General features: G+C 39.4%; 2 protein-coding genes across 26 annotated transcripts in view; both read left to right on the top strand.

Annotated features, from left to right (window-relative positions):
* Positions 1–1858, top strand: part of USP54 (ubiquitin specific peptidase 54) — a 133879-nt gene extending 132021 nt beyond the window's left edge. For 18 of the 19 annotated variants that reach the window (XM_055535901.1, XM_055535884.1, XM_055535891.1 and 15 more), the window contains one exon: positions 557–1858. In XM_055535901.1, coding sequence (XP_055391876.1) covers positions 557–1116 — 560 coding nt within the window. In that variant the 3' untranslated portion in view covers positions 1117–1858. The remainder of the gene's footprint in view (positions 1–556) is intronic. The other variant, XR_008698406.1, reaches the window with a different exon arrangement.
* A 1905-nt stretch (positions 1859–3763) lies between these two features.
* The window catches only part of PPP3CB (protein phosphatase 3 catalytic subunit beta), a 43803-nt gene continuing 28277 nt past the window's right edge, over positions 3764–19289 (top strand). For 3 of the 7 annotated variants that reach the window (XM_055535707.1, XM_055535699.1, XM_055535691.1), the window contains exons 1-4: positions 3764–3938; positions 14630–14830; positions 15529–15653; positions 18469–18580. In XM_055535707.1, the coding sequence (XP_055391682.1) occupies positions 3854–3938; positions 14630–14830; positions 15529–15653; positions 18469–18580 (523 nt within the window). In that variant the 5' untranslated portion in view covers positions 3764–3853. The remainder of the gene's footprint in view (positions 3939–14629; positions 14831–15528; positions 15654–18468; positions 18581–19289) is intronic. The other 4 variants (XM_055535685.1, XM_055535678.1, XM_055535667.1 and 1 more) reach the window with 2 other exon arrangements.

Below are 19289 nucleotides of genomic sequence, written 5' to 3'. Positions count from 1 at the left end.
ATTTGGAAAATTATATTTTGCTTCTTTTAAGTAAAGGGGAATCAATGTATAGAAAAGGCATTCTACATTATGTATGTGGGTGTAGTGCAAACAAAAGCAGAAATCTTGGAGAATGAACACGAATGTAAGCAGACACAGTTCAACTGGAGTGAAAGTACCATGTTAAGAAAAACTGAGTGATGTTTTGGAGTGGTGGCTCTAAGGAGTAAAATTATCACAGAGAACATATATTTGGAATATCAGAGAGCCATTCATGTATGTGTGTTTGTGTGTCTGTCTGTCTGTCTTTTGGAGGACAGATTATAATGCAGTGAGATAGGAGTATGGCAACATCCAGGAGACTGTTTCATTTGCACAGATTGGCAGTGACTTGATTTTAATGTATATCAAGAATTTTTTAAAATGACATTAAAAGCAAAGCTAGGTTCCTTCTTTCCCTTATTTGTATGTTTTTAAAGTGGCGGGGAGTTGAAAGAAACAGCCAGGAATGGTCCTCTGGGAAGGATAATGGTTTTACTGAAGTTGCTCAATCTTTGGGTTTCTTTTCTCTCCCCAGGAACTTCGAGGAGTGTCCAGCAGTTTCTGGCTATGTGTGACAGGGGTGAAACTTCCGAAGGGGTCAAGTACACAGGAAGGACTTTGAGCTACCGGAGTCTCCCCCATCGTTCCAGAACAGATGCCTCCCGGGGACCGTGGTCAGAGGCCAACCAGCATGTTGGGGCCAGATTCCTGACTACTCCAGGGTGCAAGCCTCAGCTAACCCACACTGCCACACTACCAGAAAGACACCAGGGCCTTCAGGTTCCTCATGCTCAGTCCTGGGGGGATCTTTTCCATTCACCCTCCCACCCTCCTGTTGTTCACCCTGTGTCGCCACCATCAAGCAGTCTTTGTGTACCCCTGAGGTCAGCTTGGAATTCAGGTCCTGTTCCAGGGTTTCGAGCCCCTGGTCCTCGAAGAGTAGATATGCCCCCAGATGATGACTGGAGGCAAAGCAGTTATGCCCTGCCATCTAGGCACAGGAGGACAGGGAGAGAGGAGTTTCTGTTTGTCCTAGCAGATGCCCCTGGCAGAGAACAGATCAGGGCTAGAGCCCTGCAGCACAGCAGGTGGTAAGGGTCACCCCTTTCCTCTCCTGGAGCCACAGCTTTCTCTGTTAAACTGTACTGCAGCAGAGTTGGTACCCTGCATCCCTGCCAGGGTTGTGCAAGTCTTATCTCAACATAGAGTTGGCAGTTTCTCCCAGGGGTGCCAGGAACCCCTAAGGAGACCTGGCTCTTTGAGGGAATATTTGAAACTTCAATTTCCATTCACCTAGCAAAAGGAAGCAGCTGCTGTTTAGGGTTTTATTTGATCCACTTTAAAGATGAATCCATGTTACTCTGGACACCAGCCATTCCTTAGGATCTTAGGGTCACCATTTTATTCTTGAATACTCTAAGCCCTCATATTCTGTTCCCTGTTATATTACCAACTTCTATGCTTTGTTTTATCCACCTATCCCTATTATCCAACCTTCTGTCTTCTCCATCCCTCATCCTTGGCGGGACATGTAGCCCTGTAGTCTTGGTCCTGACCATATCATTAAGGCTAGCCCACCTGCCCAGACTGTCAGCCTTCCCTCAGCTCCAAACCTTAGGCCTAGAATGTGGGGCTGCCAACATAACATTTACTCTTTGGAACAAATGGGAGTCAGGCACACTAACATACCCTCCTGTCCTCAGCAGCACAGCCATTACTGCCACTTGCTCAGTCGCCGCTGTAAACCCTCAAGAGTCAGCTGAACTATTTTAGGGCCAAACATACTGTTTTTGTAAAGTATTTTTCATTAATAAATCTATAAGATAGTTCTATTTAATTCCTTGTCATTTAATTGTCTATTTGATTCCTTTTGTATTTTCTTGCTCTTTTGTATTGGGCTGGGGAAGCAAGAAATAGCAATTCCCAGTGGCCTGGGGCTCAGTATATGGCTTTTGACTGAGTGAAAGTGAGGAGCCAAAGAGGAGTTGAAGACTGGTTGAAGGGTATGTATTCAAGGTAAGAGTCAATGAGTCCTAATATGGAGTGACTTTCCTTGTTGTTATTGCTGCTAGTATATTTTCTATCCCTTTCCTGCCAAGAGGCACTCAACACATTACATATTTTCTCCTTCACTCCTCAGGGAGATTTTCTGGGATTCAGACTCCTCTTACAAACTCACTCTTGATCTAGGTACCCGTTGTGCCCTCCCTCTACAAGTTTATCATGTGCCTCTTATCCCTTCCTTGCTCTCTTCATATGGCTGCCCCTTCCCTTCCCTCCAGAATTATATGACACTTTCATGTAAGAAAGATCCATTTTCACCCCTTCCTCACTCGAAAATTCATCTCCCTCTAAAAAGTAATATGTGAGCTTCCTTAGCAAACATTACCCACTGGGCATTTCTCTTTTTCTTAGATTATTCCAGCTCTCAGGATCATTAAGATTGACAAGTCAAGAGGTAGAGAGGTGGTCTTTGAGTCGTTTGGACTGTTGCTTGCCTGAGCACATGTAGTATTGAGCAGGAGGATGGGCAGGCATTTCTCACTCTATCCTACTTGAGTCCTATGCCATCAAGATACATAGATCTGGGACTTCCCTGGCAGTTCCGTGGTTAAGACTCCGCGCTTCCACTGTATAGGGCACAGGTTTGACCTCTGGTTGGGGAACTGAGATCTGACATACCTCTCGGTGCAGCAAAAAAAAAAAAAAAAAAAGATATATAGATCTTAGGATATTCTGATCCCTGCTACTGATCCAGTACCTCTCCTGGTGTCATAACACATCAGTTCAGTTCAGTCGCTCAGTCCTGTCCGACTCTGAGACCCCATGAATCACAGCATGCCAGGCCTCCCTGTCCATCACCAACTCCCGGAGTTCACTCAAACTCATGTCCATCGAGTCGGTGATGCCATCCAGCCATCTCATCCTCTGTCATACTCTTCTTCTAATAATTATCCATTGAACAATCATTTCTTGTCCCACTACTCCCTTCCCCAAGAGTGTACATCTCTTTAAAGTTTCCGTAGAAAACCTGGGCCCACATTCTATCGTAGAGGTATTTCTTATGAGGAACTAATTTCCAATTCCCTATTGCCTTTGAAATCTCTCTTTTCTCAGTGAATTAAGAGGGAGGCTGTGTCCTTTTCAGGTGAATTTCGTAGACTCTTTGAACATCTCAGTGACAAAACCCTTCCTTTCCTCTTATCTGTTTTGATTCTGAACCCTTGGAGACTAGTGTGCTCTACCTGCATTCTTTGTGCTTTTAGACCCTTGACAATTTCAGGCTCTAAACACAAGGGCCAGATTCTCTCTCAAACTCCATTCTGAACCGTTGCTTCGCTCTAGAACCTACAACGCTTCCTCTAGTTCTTCTGTCAGTTATCAACCGAAGTACCCGGATCTGATAGTCAAATTGTTATACTTTTTTTTTTTTCTCTCTCTCTATTTGCGGAAGATTCTTAGGTTTGGTCACGTATCCCCATCTTTCTAGGAGCTCCATGAAAGCCGGCGTCGTGTTCCCTAGCGCTCATTCACCGCAGGAACTAGCTACAGACAAATCATCTCTCCTCCCTCTTTATTTCTGCTTGCCCAGAATTTTAAGCTGATCCCTTGGCATGGTCTTGTTTCTCTGCTAGCTTCAGTAATTTTGCTCAAGTCCCTAGAGCCTGCTCCGCCCCCGCCCCCGCAAGCGCGGTGCATGCCGGTCTTAGCCCCTCTGTAGGGAAAGAGGGTCCGCCATGTTCCCCGGCGGCGCCGCCGCTTGGCTCTGGTAGCCGCCGCCCCCGCCCCCAGCCCCGCCCGGCCCAGCGCCTAGCCGAGCCCCGGGCCCAGCATGGCCGCCCCGGAGCCGGCCCGGGCTGCACCGCCCCCACCCCCGCCCCCGCCGCCCCCTCCCGGGGCTGACCGCGTCGTCAAAGGTGAGAGGTGGACGAAGCCCTGGGGGCCTGGCCTGATGAAATAGCTGTGTGAGGGCGGGCGGGAGACCGTCCCCTCCGGAGCGGGCCCGGAAGGGCGGGCGAGTGACTGGCTGCCTCACTTGGGGAGTGGCCCCTGGGCGGGCCCCTGCTGGGCTGGGCTGAGTCGGTGGCGGCGGCTTCGAGGTCTCTCGCTTGCCTTCGGGCTGTGGCAGAGGTTTCGTTCTGTAGGTCTCCTAGCTGGAGGGGTGAGGCTACTAGTCGCAGTGAGCCTCTTTCTTTTCTTGCCCGCCGTGTCAAAGCGGCCCAGAGGCCGCGATTAGCTTCCTGCACCGCGACAGCTGCACGCCTGGCTTGCCGGGGCGAACGAGGGGCTCTGAGACCTTCAGCCACGCGGGGCTGGGCGATGAGCAGAAATCACCTCGCCTTTGGCCCACGCCTGCTCCCCTGTGACAGCCATCCGCCCTATTCGCGCCTAGTTAATGCCAGCCGCAGGGGTTCGCACTCGGCCCTCAGGTGTCACCCCGCGCGGAAATTGGGGGAACTGTATGGGATTGGACAAGGGTGAAGGGACAAACCAGAATTTGTGGGCTCCGGGTGTAAGTGCATAAGAGATGAAAAAAAGACAGTTAAAAAAAAAAAAAAGAGCTTCGGGGATAGGAAGAAGCATTTACTTAGAACCGGCAACACTGGTCAGAGGGCAAGGGGGGTTAGCCCTCCCGTGCATGCAAACGCCTACACACTCCCCCCTAGAAGACAAAATTAAATATTTCTCAGCTGGTGCAGAATTTATGATTGTTTAACTACAACAGGTCATCACATTAATTTGAAATAGAGAAATTGAAGGCTAATTTAGAATTGCTTAAAATTCCCATGCTCTCTGGGAGAGCCCATCAACTTCAAACCCTGCTGTGGAGGTGAAGAACATAATTTGAAATGATTTTTCTTTATCAAGTAGCTTGGTCAATAAATTGAAATCATTTTAGAATAAAGTTTTCTTTATTGTATCACATTTATTTTTGAAAGATAGATACTTCTTTTATTTATTTATTTATTTCATTCAGCTTCTCAAACATACTGGCATAATGTTTAAACACTGTTAGCCCAGTTTTGGAAATCTGACTAGACATGTTTCCATTAAAATATTTAAAAACAAGAAAAACTTTTTGTTTTGTGGTTTTTATCAATTCTAGCCTCCTTTAATGATAATACTAATTTGTATCTAGATTTATGTAGACAATTTTAAAAGCTTAATCGTGTATATATTCGGGCCAGGCATCAGCTGAAAAAAGCTCTTATGGAATCCTTGTCCCAAGAAGTCTTTTGAAAAAGAGAAAAAAAGATTGGCAGTTCAGACATTCATGCTATGTTGAAGTTTTGTTGGGTTGGGAATAGGAGACATGAGCTGCCTGTTAATTTTCTGACAGTATGCCTGTGCTGTCTGTTCATTTCCCCTGGCACTTTTCACCCTACTATTAGATGGGACAACCAGTCACATTTCTGAACAGTGAGTTTATGCTGTACTTAGCTTGTGAATCTTCTTGTTTTTTGTCATTTATATGGTAATGTTTGCCTTGTACTGCTTTAATACAGTAAAAATAAGATTCCAGACATAGGGCATATTCCTTAGGTGTGGGTTGTGAATATAAGACATAGTCATATTTGCAGTTTATTGGTATGAAATAAAAGTCATTTGATTTAGGTAAATGGGAGTTTGTTGATATAGAAAATCATTGTAGAACTCGTGGATATAAGGTCCCATGTACTTAGTAGTATGCTCTTCAAGACAACTTTCATTTCTTTATGGAATTTGTTAGCTAGTTGGAATGGCAGATATGGATCACATGCTTTAGAGACAGTGTGCAATAGACTGGTTAGTGCTGCTCCAGGAGTTTTTGGCTTCCTTGGAAGTTACTGGGAAACTTAGCTTTCATTATAGAAATCTTTTATATTTCATTTTCAAGCTTCTTTCTTGCCTTCCTCAGTAAGTAATTGTAGTATAATGTTACATTTGATGACAACACCAGTTTGCTGAAGCTATATAACCACAGTGCTAATTCAACTTAAGTTTAACTTGTTACAAATCTAGATTTAAGTCTAGTATGTGCTAGTTTTGCACCATTTCATAGTGGTAAGGTTATAGAGACCATCATTGGCATTGAATATAAATAGTATTTTACTCCCTGAAACTTTCCCCAGTTGTTTCAGATTTTGTACTCTTACACTTCTAGCCAAGAGGCCTGTGTTTTATGGTCACATAGGTTTTGAAGGGGAATAGGTCTTCTGTGTTTAGTATCAAATGCCTGAATTTCACATCATGTGAAGTTTGAGGTCTTGGAATATGGTAGGTGATTCATGTATAAATTATCTGTTCACTGAAATTATTAGTGGTAATTCCATATCCCTGATGATGGGTGATTAGGTTTCCTGGTTCATTAAGACACTTCAGTTCTGGGCCTGCTCCAGCTTCTGGCTCTGGTCAAATTCATCTGTTTGAAAATTGGTGGAGCCCAAGTGGTTTAGGTGAGAGAGTATGCCCTCTTAACTACTTTCTGTTAAGCATTTTTCTGTCTTTAGCTAACATAGTAAGTTGGCAATAAGAAAATAGAAACAAACTAGGAAAAACAGTTAATTTTTCCTAGTGCCTTTTTGCCACATCAGCAAAATTGGTGTGTGTAAAATTAAAGCATAAAACCCTGAATTTATTTATATTGTTCTTTCTCCTCCCCCTGAAATTTACTTGACCTGAAATGTCCAGGTACTTCCTTTTTTCCCTCAGATACTTTTAAAATGTACTTTTTGCTGTATAGATGAGGTCCCAGATTTGTAAAACTAGATTTTCCCTTGAAATTAATAAATCTATTACACTTAATGCAAAAATTCACCTTTATTGCTTACATTGCATTGTCTGTTTTGTATGTATGTGTTCATTTTAACACCCACAGTGCTACTCACTTTCTTTTGTATTCAGCATGTTTTATTCCCTAGGTTTTATTATCCTTATCTCTTAAATTATCAGACTTTGAGATTGAACCAAAATGTGTGTGTTGTAAGTTTTTTACCTGTTACGTATCTAATGGGCAGCCTTATGATTCATTTAGGTTCTGTTGCCTGCTGCCCTGCTTAAAAATCAGAGGTTGTTTGGCTAATGTGTTTTCCAGTACCTTAGCTTTAATAGGATTGCTTATTTTCATTACAGATTTTTAGATGACCCACATAGGTCTTGGAGTCACATAGCTTCTTCAGATTGTGTGTGTGTGTGCGTGTGTGCGTGCGTGTGCACGCGCGCTAATTCTAATTCATTATGTTTGCTTGTTTTTTTTGAATGATTTTATTTATTTATGGCTGTGCTGGGTCTTTGTTGCTGTGTTTTCTTTTTTCTAGTTGCAGAGAGCAGGGGCTACCGTCTAGTTGTAGTACGAGAGCTTCTCCTTGTAGTGGCTTCTCTCGTTGCAGAGCATGGACTGTAGGGCGTGTGGGCTTCAGTAGTTGTGGCACGTGGGCTCAATAGTTGCGGCTCCCAGGTTCTAGAGCACAGGCTCAATAGTTGTGGTGCATGGGCTTAGTTACTCCGTGGCATGTGGGTGGGATCTTCTCAGAAGAGGGCTCGAACAAGTGTCTCCTGCAATGAGAGACAGATTCTTTACCACTGAGTCATAGGGAAGCCCTGGTTCATTATATTTTAAAGAAACTTGAATTTTAATTTTTTTTTAACAAAATCTGTTTTATGGACTTAACCTATCTAAAAAAGATAATTCTTGAAAATGATTTTCCTTTTCTTTTTTACCCTAGTCAGACTGTTAAGCATACTAAAATAAATCTTCAGTACCATGTGTCCTAGAGAAAGCAGGGGAACAGAGAATTGTGTGTGTGTGTGTGTGTGTGCATGCATGCGTGTGTGTGTATGAGACAGAGAGAGCAGTGAGAAGGAAAGAGAACACTCTGGCAACAAGTCATCTTGGAAGGAAAATGCCAAGGAAGAAATACAACTGTTCAGTAGTGAGGCAAAAGCTTCAGGTTCCGGTGCTATTGAATGAATTGGCAAGAGTTATAAGGAAAAGTTTGGTGAAAGAATTTTGATTTATTAGATGAGATGTGTTTTAGTGCCAATCCTATGATTTCACTTCAGTATAAAAATGTTAATTTTTACATAGAGATGAAATAAGCTAACACTAATTGACATTTTTATATGGTATGTAAAATTTATTTTTGAAATTCAAAGTAACCAAATAGCAACTGCTTATTTAATGTCTGCCATATACCTAAAAATTGTAGGAAAACAGTGTAAAAGATAAAATAAAATCTTGGTCCTTGGGGAAATAGGTTTCATGAAAAGTTAATAATTTATGTCATAAGGCTGTGTGATTAATAATTGCCAGTTAAGTGGCAGACCCAGCAAGTTGAGTTCAAAGGCGATAGGGATGAATCTAGATTTGATTGGTCTAGCAAGGGTTTGTATAGGAGGAAAGAGCTTTGAGGATGGGTAGGATTGAAATACTGGAGAAGGCAATGGCCACCCACTCCAGTACTCTTGCCTGGAAAATCCCATGGATGGAGGAGCCTGGTAGGCTGTAGTCCATGGGGTCGTGAAGAGTCGGACACGACTGAGCGACTTCCCTTTCACTTTTCGCTTTTATGCAATGGGGAAGGAAATGGCAACCCACTGCAGTGTTCTTGCCTGGAGAATCCCAGGGATGGTGGAGCCTGGTGGGCTGCCGTCTATGGGGTCGCACAGAGTCGGACACGACTGAAGTGACTTAGCAGCAGCAGCAGGATTCAAATAAGCAGAAGATTGGGACCATTTATTTGTGCATCATTTATTGAATACCTCTTTGTACCAGACATTATACTAGGCGTTAGGGATACAGAATTGAATTAGATATTATTAAGTAAGATAGATTTTTCTTGGAGGCAGTCTAGTGGAGGAGACACTATTGCAAATAAATAATATAATGAATTAGGTATGAAGTGCTGTTGCAGCTGTATAGAGGGAATTGACTCCTACTTGGAGAGAAAGCTTCGCTGAAAGGATTATATTTTGAGGGGAGCCTTACAGGATGAGTAGAATTTCTCCAGATATTAAGGTGGGGCTGAGAAGGAGAAAATATTTTCTAGTAGAGAAAACAGCAATAGAAAGGCATGGAGTTTGAAAAAAGCATGGAATGTGTGACAGTATTGTGTAAAGTTCTTGGCAAGAAGTAGCAGATGAAGTTGAAAAGGTTTCTTTGCACACCAAGTTGAGGACCTGAAACTTAGGAAATATAGCCTCTGGATGATTAAGAACACTGGATGGTTAAGACTGCCTGGGTTTGAATTAAGACTGCCTAGTTCTGCCTCAATCGTTTCACTGAGGACAAGATACTGAGTATCCCCAGCCCTCTCAATTTTCTCATCTGCAAAATACAGTTAATAAAGTTATGGGATATTTTGAAGGATTAACAGAGACAATTCATGAAAATTTGTACCATAGTGCCTGGCCTGACACATTATTGAAAGTTTTAAAGTAGAGGGATGACCCAAATGTTTTGGTTTTTGAAAGGTAACATGATATTGTTGATAAGTGATTACTGATTAAAATGGAAGAGACTAAAATCAGGGTGTCAGAAGGTTAATGGAGTAGTCCAAGTGTAGAATGACCATGGCATGGGTGAATTATGAGAAAGAGAAAACCAAATATGACACAAATCCTGAGTAATATTAGAAAGTAGATATACAGGAGCAATGACTGGGTGTGGGAATGAAACAGGTAGAAGAGCAAACTTTTTTAAGAAAACAGTAATGAGACTAATTTTGCTTTAGTGATTGTTTAAATTGAGCAGTTGTAGTTAGAGGCAGAGATTGGAATGATAGGTAAGAGACTGGGGATGGTTAAGAAGGACTTTGAAAAATAAGGTTCAGACTTTTGTCTCCTTTATTCATTAGTCCTTTTTGGACTAAACAGGAAAGGGTAGAAAAGAAATTAGGGCGGAAACCACCCCAGTATTTTGAGTAGATTTATTTAGCTGTGCTTTGTACAATAAAGGGGGAGGAAAAGTAGAACTTAGATTTTTCTAGTACACAAAGTGATAAGAACTTGAACTAGCATTGCAGCAATGGAGATATTAAAAAAAAGAGAGAGAAAAAATTTAAAATAGAACTAGAGTCCAGAAAGAACAGTGACATCAAAATTTTAAATCTGAGTGACAAAGAATGATGATATCATAACAAAAATAAGCCACGAAGGAGAAACTAATTTTTGAGGGAAGGGGATCGTGTTCAGAGAACCACCACAAATTAAAAGGAACTCAGGGGATACCTAGAAATTTTGAAGACAGTGCTGTAGTATTTATTGGAGAAGGCGATGGCACCCCGCTCCAATACTCTTGCCTGGAAAATCCCATGGATGGAGGAGCCTGGTAGGCTGCAGTCCATGGGGTCGCTAAGAGTCGGGCACAACTGAAGCGACTTCACTTTCACTTTTCACTTTCATGCATTGGAGAAGGAAATGGCAACCCACTCCAGTATTCTTGCCTGGAGAATCCCAGGGACGGGGGAGCCTGGTGGGCTGCCGTCTGTGGGGTCACACAGTCGCTGAGTCCTGTCTGACTCTGCGACCCCATGAACAGCCGCATGCCAGGCTTCCCTGTCCTCCACTGCCTCCCGGAGTTTGCTCTTACTCATGGTGTGAATAAAAGAAATACAGAGAAAAAATTCAAGAGGAACTTATTTTGGACAGTTGCGAGTAATGGCAGTGATGAAAAGCACAGACATCTGAATGCTACTTTGGAGTAGAGTTTTCAGTTGGCACAGGCTGTGCCCCACATAGTGTTGGAGGCCTCACTGGGCTGATAGTTTGGAGTCTTTGCTTAGGGTTGGGCAACAGGGGAAAGCTCTTCTGTTTATTGGCTATTCACATTGTATGTACATACATTTATGTGCTGGTTTTTCCCTATCTAAAACTTAGAAGAGTTGGAAAACAGGAATAGTTGGCTAAAGACAAATTAGAAATGTAAAAAACCAATTAAAAACCTAAAATTAGATGGAAATGCTTTAAAAGTACCTTAGGAGTTGCAAAATGGTAGTAGTTGAGAATATTAATTTCTCAATAGCAAATTCAACCCTCTATTGACCAGCAGTGTCAGTAATTAATTTCCTATCAGGCCAAATTCTATTTGGTCAGTTTTCTTTTGCTTAGTTAGATCACCTGCTATGGCTCCCTTTTTCCACACGCCAAAGAGCACAATGCCTTTTTGCCTCTTATTTTCTTATTTACTGATACATTAAAACATTTTTCCAAAACGGTCTACTCTCCTGTTTCAGTGTTGTGTTTAGTTTTCATCTGCTTTTATCTATGGTGACATTTCTTCACCCCTCTACCTGCCCATTCCTTAAAAGGTATTGCAGCTGTTGTTGAGATTTAAAAGTATGCCTTGAATTGAAAAAGAAATGGAAAACACAGGTCTGGGGGCAGTGTATACTTGTTTCCCCCAAATGAGTAAGACATCCTGACTCTTGGTTCAGGAGGAGCAGCAGCTCGGTGTGATTTGCAGTGGGGCATCACAGTGTGCGTGAAAACATGCAGTGCCACAGGTGACTGGCTGATGCAGGGGAGGCCTCCCACTTAGGTTTTTAGGAAGTTCTGTATTTTGAACAAAGTTCAGCTACTAGTGGAATTATGTTGTTGATTATTAGGAATTATGTTCTGCATAATCTGGAATGCAGCATCTTAAACAGTATCTCTTTTCCTGGGTAGAGGAAAAATTCTCTTGGCCTGATAAGAAAAATATCCCAGTTTGATCTCAGAAATTTTTATTTAAGAGATATTTAAACTTTTCATTTTCATAATGTCCCAAAAGTAACTTTTGATTTATTTAGTAATTGTTAATTTCTGTAGTTTTTAAACAGTTGATTTACTGATAGTGGCAAATTTGGTTATAGCATACAGTATGCTGCTGCTGCTGCTGCTAAGTCGCTTCAGTCGTGTCCGACTCTATGCGACCCCATGGACGACGGCAGCCCAACTGGCTCTGCCGTCCCTGGGATTCTCCAGGCAAGAACACTGGAGTGGGTTGCCATTTCTTTCTCCAATGCATGAAAGTGAAAAGTGAAAGTGAAGCTGCTCGGTCGTGTCCGACTCCTAGCGACCCCATGGACCGCAGCCCACCAGGCTCCTGTGTCCGTGGGATTTTCCAGGCAAGAGTACTGCAGTGGGTTGCCCTTGCCTTCTCCGATAGCATATAGTATAACAGTCTGTTTAATCTTTGGTTGAAGAAAAACATACATTAATAAAGGTTTTTATTTTTTTAGAATCTGACATAGCTATATTTGGGCATGGGGATTCTCCAGGCAAGACATAACTGGAGTGGGTTGTCATGCACTCCTCCAGGGGATCTTTGCAACCCAGGGATCGAACCCGGGTCTCCCGCATTGCAGGTGGATTCTTTACCATCTGAGCCACCAGGGAAGCCCTATTTGGGGGAGCAAAATGTACTTTAATGCCTTGTTCTAGATGCAGTAAAATAATGGGAATAAATGTGTTCTCAAGAAGGGGGCGGGAAAAGCAAGTTTTGTTTTACTATCAAAAAAAGGTAAAAGCTAGAGGGATTGATGATTTCAGAGTCTTTTAGAAATGGTTTATATTCCTCTGCTTTAGTTCTTATTTCACTTCTAAGAACTGAGCTCTTCCTAAATCATTTTTCTGCTATGAGATTATGGTTATTTATTATTCTTTCTAAGGTAATTGATAAAATTCTAACTCAGTCCCCTGTTTTAGTTACTTTAAGTTGAACTGTGAAGAAGCAGTCCATCCTATACTTGCCCAGTCTTCTGTATAATAATTGATAATCACAGTGATGGTCAGGAAGATACTGTGTACTGTATGCCCATACACAAAGTGAGTTTTTTCTTTAAAAATTTATTTCAGAAAAGAGAGAAATACATTTGGGTCTATATGTAGACTACATTTTTACTATAAATTTCTTTCTTTTTTTTTTTGAAAAACAAAGTACTATTTGGTAAAAAGCCTAAAACTGCTTCAACCCAAGCTGGTTTTGAATGCATAAAGAGGTCATTTGTTGGATTCAGTTAAAAAGGAATAAAAAATTTTAACAGGTATATAATAACTTTTCCTAGGTACATGACCTTAAGGTAGATGCCATTGAAAATGGACTTTCATGTTCTCTATTCCACTTAACAGATTTCAGTTTAAAACAATACAGTTGGTAAATACTTGCGGAAATCATAAATATATGCTACAGGAGTAAAAAGGCCGACTATTTCAGTAGTTAGACAAGTGGAAATTGTGTTTTAGAATAAATTTGCAGCAATAGCATTGAACATGTATTTAAAAAGTGCTGTATCTTAAGCAACTTAAATGGAAGTGAGGATGATTTGCTTATAAAAGTGTTTTAGATGACGAAAAATGAATCCAGTGGCAAGGAATGCACTGATGTCAAAAATGTGTGTAAAGATTTTGAATGAAACTTATGTGAAAAATGAAGGTGAGAGAAAAAGCAGTATTAATATTATTTTAAATATATATATGCATCTAGATTAGTTTAAATCTGTAAGTAAACGTTTGGCTGTTTTAATCTATATTTCTAGAAATTTCTGGGCTTCCCTGGTAGCTCAGCTGATAAAGAATCCTCCTGCAATGCAGGACACCCTGATTTGATTTCCTGGGTCGGAAAGTTCCCCTGGAGAAGGGATAGGCTACTCTCTCCAGTATTCATGGGCTTCCCTGGTGGCTCAGACCATAAAGAGTCCGCCTGCAGTGCAGGAGGTCTGGATTCAATACCTGGGCTGAGAAGATCCGTTGGAGGAGGCATGGCAGCCCACTCCAGAATGCTTGCCTGGAGAATCCCCATGGACAGAGGAACCTGGCAGGCTATGGTGCATGGGGTCGCAGAGTCGGACACAACTGAGCAACTAAACACAGCACAGAAATTTCTGCTCAAGTTGGCCAGCAGGCATTGTTTTATATATTTTTATTAGGAAGTTGGTCAGTCACCTTATATTTGGGATTTCTATTTATGCTTGTATGATATTATATTTATTATACTTCATTTAAGATGAAGAGTGTGTAATATGTTTTGAGAGTTTTATCAAAAAATGTTTTAGTTAGCTTTAGTTAAAGCTAGGGAGAAGGCAATGGCACCCCACTCCAGTACTCTTGCCTGGAAAATCCCATGGATGGAGGAGCCTGGTGGGCTGCAGTCCATGGGGTCGCTAAGAGTCGGACACGACTGAGCGACTGCACTTTCAGTTTTTCACTTTCATGCATTGGAGAAGGAAATGGCAACCCACTCCAGTGTTCTTGCCTGGAGAATCCCAGGGGCAGGAGAGGCTGGTGGGCTGATGTCTATGGGGTCACACAGAGTCGGACACGACTGAAGTGACTTAGCAGCAGCAGCAGTTAAAGCTAAAACATTTCTTTTAGTTAAAGAAAGCTTTAGTTATCCTGAAAAAACTTAATTTTGTGAGACAATTCATTTCTCTAATAATTCTCATGTTGTTATATATAGATTATTTTTAAAAGAAGTATAATTTGATTTCTCTTTTTAAGAAAGCTTTTAAAAGTTAATACCTCTATCTAGTAAATGAAGAAACAAAAACTTCAGCTTTTCAGTTTTGACTCTTACTTACCTAGATCCATTGATTAGTTTTTATGTTAATATATTAATAGTGATTTTTTTTATTAATTAAAAAAATTGCAGCTGTTCCTTTCCCCCCAACACATCGCTTGACATCTGAAGAAGTATTTGATATGGATGGGATACCCAGGGTTGATGTTCTGAAGAACCACTTAGTAAAAGAAGGTCGGGTAGATGAAGAAATTGCACTTAGAATTATCAATGAGGGTGCTGCCATTCTTCGGAGAGAGAAAACCATGATAGAAGTAGAGGCTCCAATTACAGGTACACTTATTTATGTTTTGGATATTATTTTTTTTACTGTACCATTATTTACCTAATTATAAAACTGTTTCTTCTTCATGCATATTATATACTAAATTAGTATTACATGGACATTATCTTGAATTTCCAGATTATTTCCTATAACTTTTGAAAGTTTTTGCCTGTTTTCAATGAAGAAACATGATCCTAAATAATCTGAGAGCAGAAGTTAGTCTAATATGCTTTTATGAAGGTTTCATCAGTTGAGTTGGCCATCATTGAATTTGATTCAACAAATACTTACTTACTATGCTTTCAGTCAACAGGGGTAAATACCTCAGTGCCATATCAGATACCAAAAATGATCATTCAGAAGTCATCAGAAAATAAGGAGTTAGAACGGATATTTTACTGCCAATATAATTTTATCATCCTAAGATGTGCATGCTTGACTTCCTAAAGAAGAGTTTTATAAATTTAGATGAAAATTTTGTCACTTACTACAAATTTTAATACTCTTGTTATATCTTGTTCTAGATCTTGAGCACATGAACAGTTGGGTACACATTATCCCTGTCATGACTCTTCATAGATTGCTTCTGTCTTAGACCTTTCTTGATAGAATTTTATGCTCTCTCTTATGTAAACGAAATTAGAATTTAAGTAAAATTTGTTATTTTAGAGGTTTTTTTTCATATCTAATAATCTTTTTGTTTCAGTGTGTGGTGACATCCATGGCCAATTTTTTGATCTGATGAAACTTTTTGAAGTAGGAGGATCACCTGCTAATACACGATACCTTTTTCTTGGTGATTATGTGGACAGAGGTTATTTTAGTATAGAGGTAATAATCATATACTGTCATTTGATTTGCTTTTAAGTGTTATCATAGATGATTTCTATTACTTCCACATAAAATAAGTTCTTTAAATTACCTGTGTTGGGTTCTTTTTAATACCTCTGCGTATTCTGAAGTTTTTAGGTAAAGCTATTATTTATTTCTCTTTTGTCTTTCAAACTATTTTCTTAATTTTTTTTGTGTTACTGTAATTACCATTTCCCAGTGGAAATTATAAGCAAAATGAGGGGCCTTTATTGCCCTGTTATCTAGTGGCCTTGAGGAGCTAATGCTGTTTATCTCTCTTGCCCTTAAAGGCATTTAGCCATGCAAAAAAAAAAAAAGATTAATTGTATTTTTCTAATTAAATAAAATAGAATGCTTTTATCACTTAAACTCTAGTGCTTCTGTCTTTCCTCCTGTAGCCATTAAGACCCAAGTATATCATATGGAATCTTTATGTATTCTAAAAGTATTAATCAGCTTTTAAAAACTTGAGAGGCATTAAAATGACCTGTTTATTATCACTTAATAGTAGATTGTTCTTTTTGCTCCTTTTACTTTTCTAATTATAAAAATTAAGACATAGAACAATTTGTGTTTTCTAATATATGCATTTCTTCCCTTTTTTGGAATGAAAATGAACTCCTATTATAATGTTCTGTAACTTCCTTTTTTTATTAATTCCTATGCTCTGATGTCATGCCAGTTCAATTATAAATTTACAGCATCATTTTTAATAGCTACACTGTATTCTGTTGACTAAACTAGTCACAGTCAATCAATTCTTATTGTTAGGCATTTAAAGTATTCCCAGTTTTTTGCCATGGCAGTTGATGCTTCAGTGGACCATATTATTTATACGTCTTTATATACTTGCCCAGTTATTTCTATAGGACAAATTCTTAGAGGTTAAATTGTTGAGTAGAAGCTCTGCAAATAGATAGGTGTGTTAGCATTAATGTGTTTCAAGCATATTCTAAGCAGTTAACATACTTGATTAATTTTTACAACAAAGTTATGAGGTAAGTACTGTTATTTTATCCATTTTATAGAGGAGCCTGAGGCTTGGAAAGGTTAAATAACTTGCCCAAGGTCATATTGTTAGTAAGTGGTGGAGCTAGGCAGTTTGAGCCTGTGCTTTCAACCATGTCCTCCACTAGATATTGAAACCTTACCTGATGAATTTCTATGCCAGTTACTGCTGTTTATGTCTCCTCTGGTGTTTTCAGCCTCCGTTCTGAGGTATGCTAGGATCCCTGGTGGGAAAGGGAGCTCCGGGCTCTGTCCATCCAAATTCCCTTGGGAATTTTATTATCCTGAGTTGTTCTTTCTGTCCCTAGTGTCATCATCAGCCCCTCTCAGTCTTCCCTTGGAGCCTTCAAGAAAGCTAGAAATTGGCCCTTCTTGATAGAAAGACTGGGGCCTTTGACAGAAACAATAGAACAATTTTAGGAAGCTTAGTTGGTAACTGAGTGTTTGGTATTAGAGGGTTTTGTAGCAGACTTTTTTTTTTAAACAAGACTTTTTTAAGTTTTTTTTTTTTTTTTTTTAATGTGGACCAATTTTAAAGTCTTTATTGAATTTGTTATACTTTTGTTTTTGTTTTCTGTTTGGTTTTTTTGACACGTGTGATCTTAGTTCCCCCATCAGGGACTGAACCCCCATCCCCTGCACTGGAAGTCTTAACCACTGGACCACCAGGGAAGTCCCTGTAGCTGACTCTTTTAATTCATTTTATTGTTGGAAAGTAATAAAGAATCAGAATAAGTGAAAAGGGCAGGTATTTATTAAGTACTTACCAGGCTTTTTTTTCTTGTGAATAAAATGAAATGTGTTACACATTTCAGTTAACCTTAACTTGTTTCAAACAAAGTTTGTGGGAATTCCCTGGCAGTCCAGTGGTTAGGACTCCACACTTTCACTGCCAAGGACCCAGGTTTGATCCCTGGTCAGGGAACCAAGACCTTCAAGCTATGCAGTGCAGCCAGAAAAATAAAGAGTTTGTATTTTCTTTTTGTATGTGATCATGTAAACCAAACTTATATACATATGAAATAGTCTTTCCTTTTTTTAAACCAAATAAGTAATATGTGAGTCTGTTTCTTAGGTGTATTTAGAGAAAAATAACTGCTGTTCTAATATTCTTTTTATTTAAAATTGCATTGTCTTTGAATCATTTCAGATAATAAGCACTTAATTATATAAGGCAACATTCATAACCAACAAAGTAAACATAAAACATGACTTTTCTCTTCATTAGGCAGCATGGCATAATGCTTAAAATCAGAGGATTAGAATCCTATCTCCATTACTTAGAGGTTTTGTGATTTTGGACAAGTTACTTAAGCTCTTTGCTTCTGTTTCCTCATTTGTAAAACAGAGATAATATTACATACTTCATAGAGTTGTTTGAGGAATAATTAGTGCTTGGCATATTATGAATACTCAGTAAATATTAGCTGCTATTATTTTTGACATTGTTACTGTTTTATTTATTGGTATACCTAAGGAGGAGACCAATCTGCTAATTGTTTTTACAGCAAACAATTTGTAAGTCAAAAGTAAATTATTTGACTCATTTATTCAACAAATATTTACTGCTCTTCTACTTGCTAGGTACTTTTCTGATCAGGTGTGAATAAGACAACAAAGTCCCTAATTTCATGGAGCTTATGTTTTAGTAAGGGACAAAGAGAAAAAGATAATAAAAAGATAATGAAGAGTAATAGAAAAGGGTTAGAGGAAATGAAACAAAGATTAAACAGCTTAGTTAAACAAAAATATAAGATTAATTCACTGGAAACATTTTCTTTTGTAGTGTGTCTTATATTTATGGGTCCTGAAGATTCTATATCCAAGTACATTATTTCTTCTGAGAGGCAACCATGAATGCAGACACCTTACTGAATATTTTACCTTTAAGCAGGAATGTGAGTACTGCCATGAGAACTATTTTCACTTCCTCAGGGTTCTTTTAGAGTGATGTGGGTAGTAAGAGTTTGAAGATTTTACAGTGCAAGATGTAAGAACAGATTTTGTGTCCAAACATGTAAAACTTTCAGGAAGATTGTCTACAGTTCTCTAGTGTTTAATATTATTCACATGTTTTCATTTCAATATTTCCTATTAAATTTGATTTTTACATATGTACTTAGGAACAGTTTTGAGCTCTGTGTATAGTTTTAATTTTAGAATTATTTTTATTCTAACAGGAAGAATATGAACCAAGTGAAAAGAAAAGTTGCATTGGAGATTTCTCTCCACCAATATTGAGACATTCCCATGAACATTCTTAACAAATTAATCATCCTGTCATCACTGCAGATTGTTTTATGTATTTTTTAATTATGCAGATTGTGTTATACACACACAGTTGATTAATTGAAGGTCTTAGTCTACAATATTTATCCCATTTCTCTCTTAAATTTTTAGGGCTGTGGTAATCTAATAGCTGTAAGCAATCATATAGTATAGAGTTTGACCTTTTCTCATATCTCGTAGCTATGTACTTGTTAGTACTCATGGCTGTATTAAGTCTTAGAATTAAGATTTAAAATTAGAAAATAACTTCAGATTACTGACACGCAAAACATGATGCAATAAAGATCAATATAGTGACAGGTAGTAGCAGAAGTGGCA

This window comes from Bubalus kerabau, chromosome 1 (genome assembly GCF_029407905.1).
Source record: "Bubalus kerabau isolate K-KA32 ecotype Philippines breed swamp buffalo chromosome 1, PCC_UOA_SB_1v2, whole genome shotgun sequence".
In the NCBI taxonomy this organism is placed as follows: domain Eukaryota; kingdom Metazoa; phylum Chordata; class Mammalia; order Artiodactyla; family Bovidae; genus Bubalus; species Bubalus kerabau.
The sequence above is the reverse complement of the archived record's forward strand: the minus strand, read 5'-3'. Positions and strand labels throughout refer to the sequence as shown.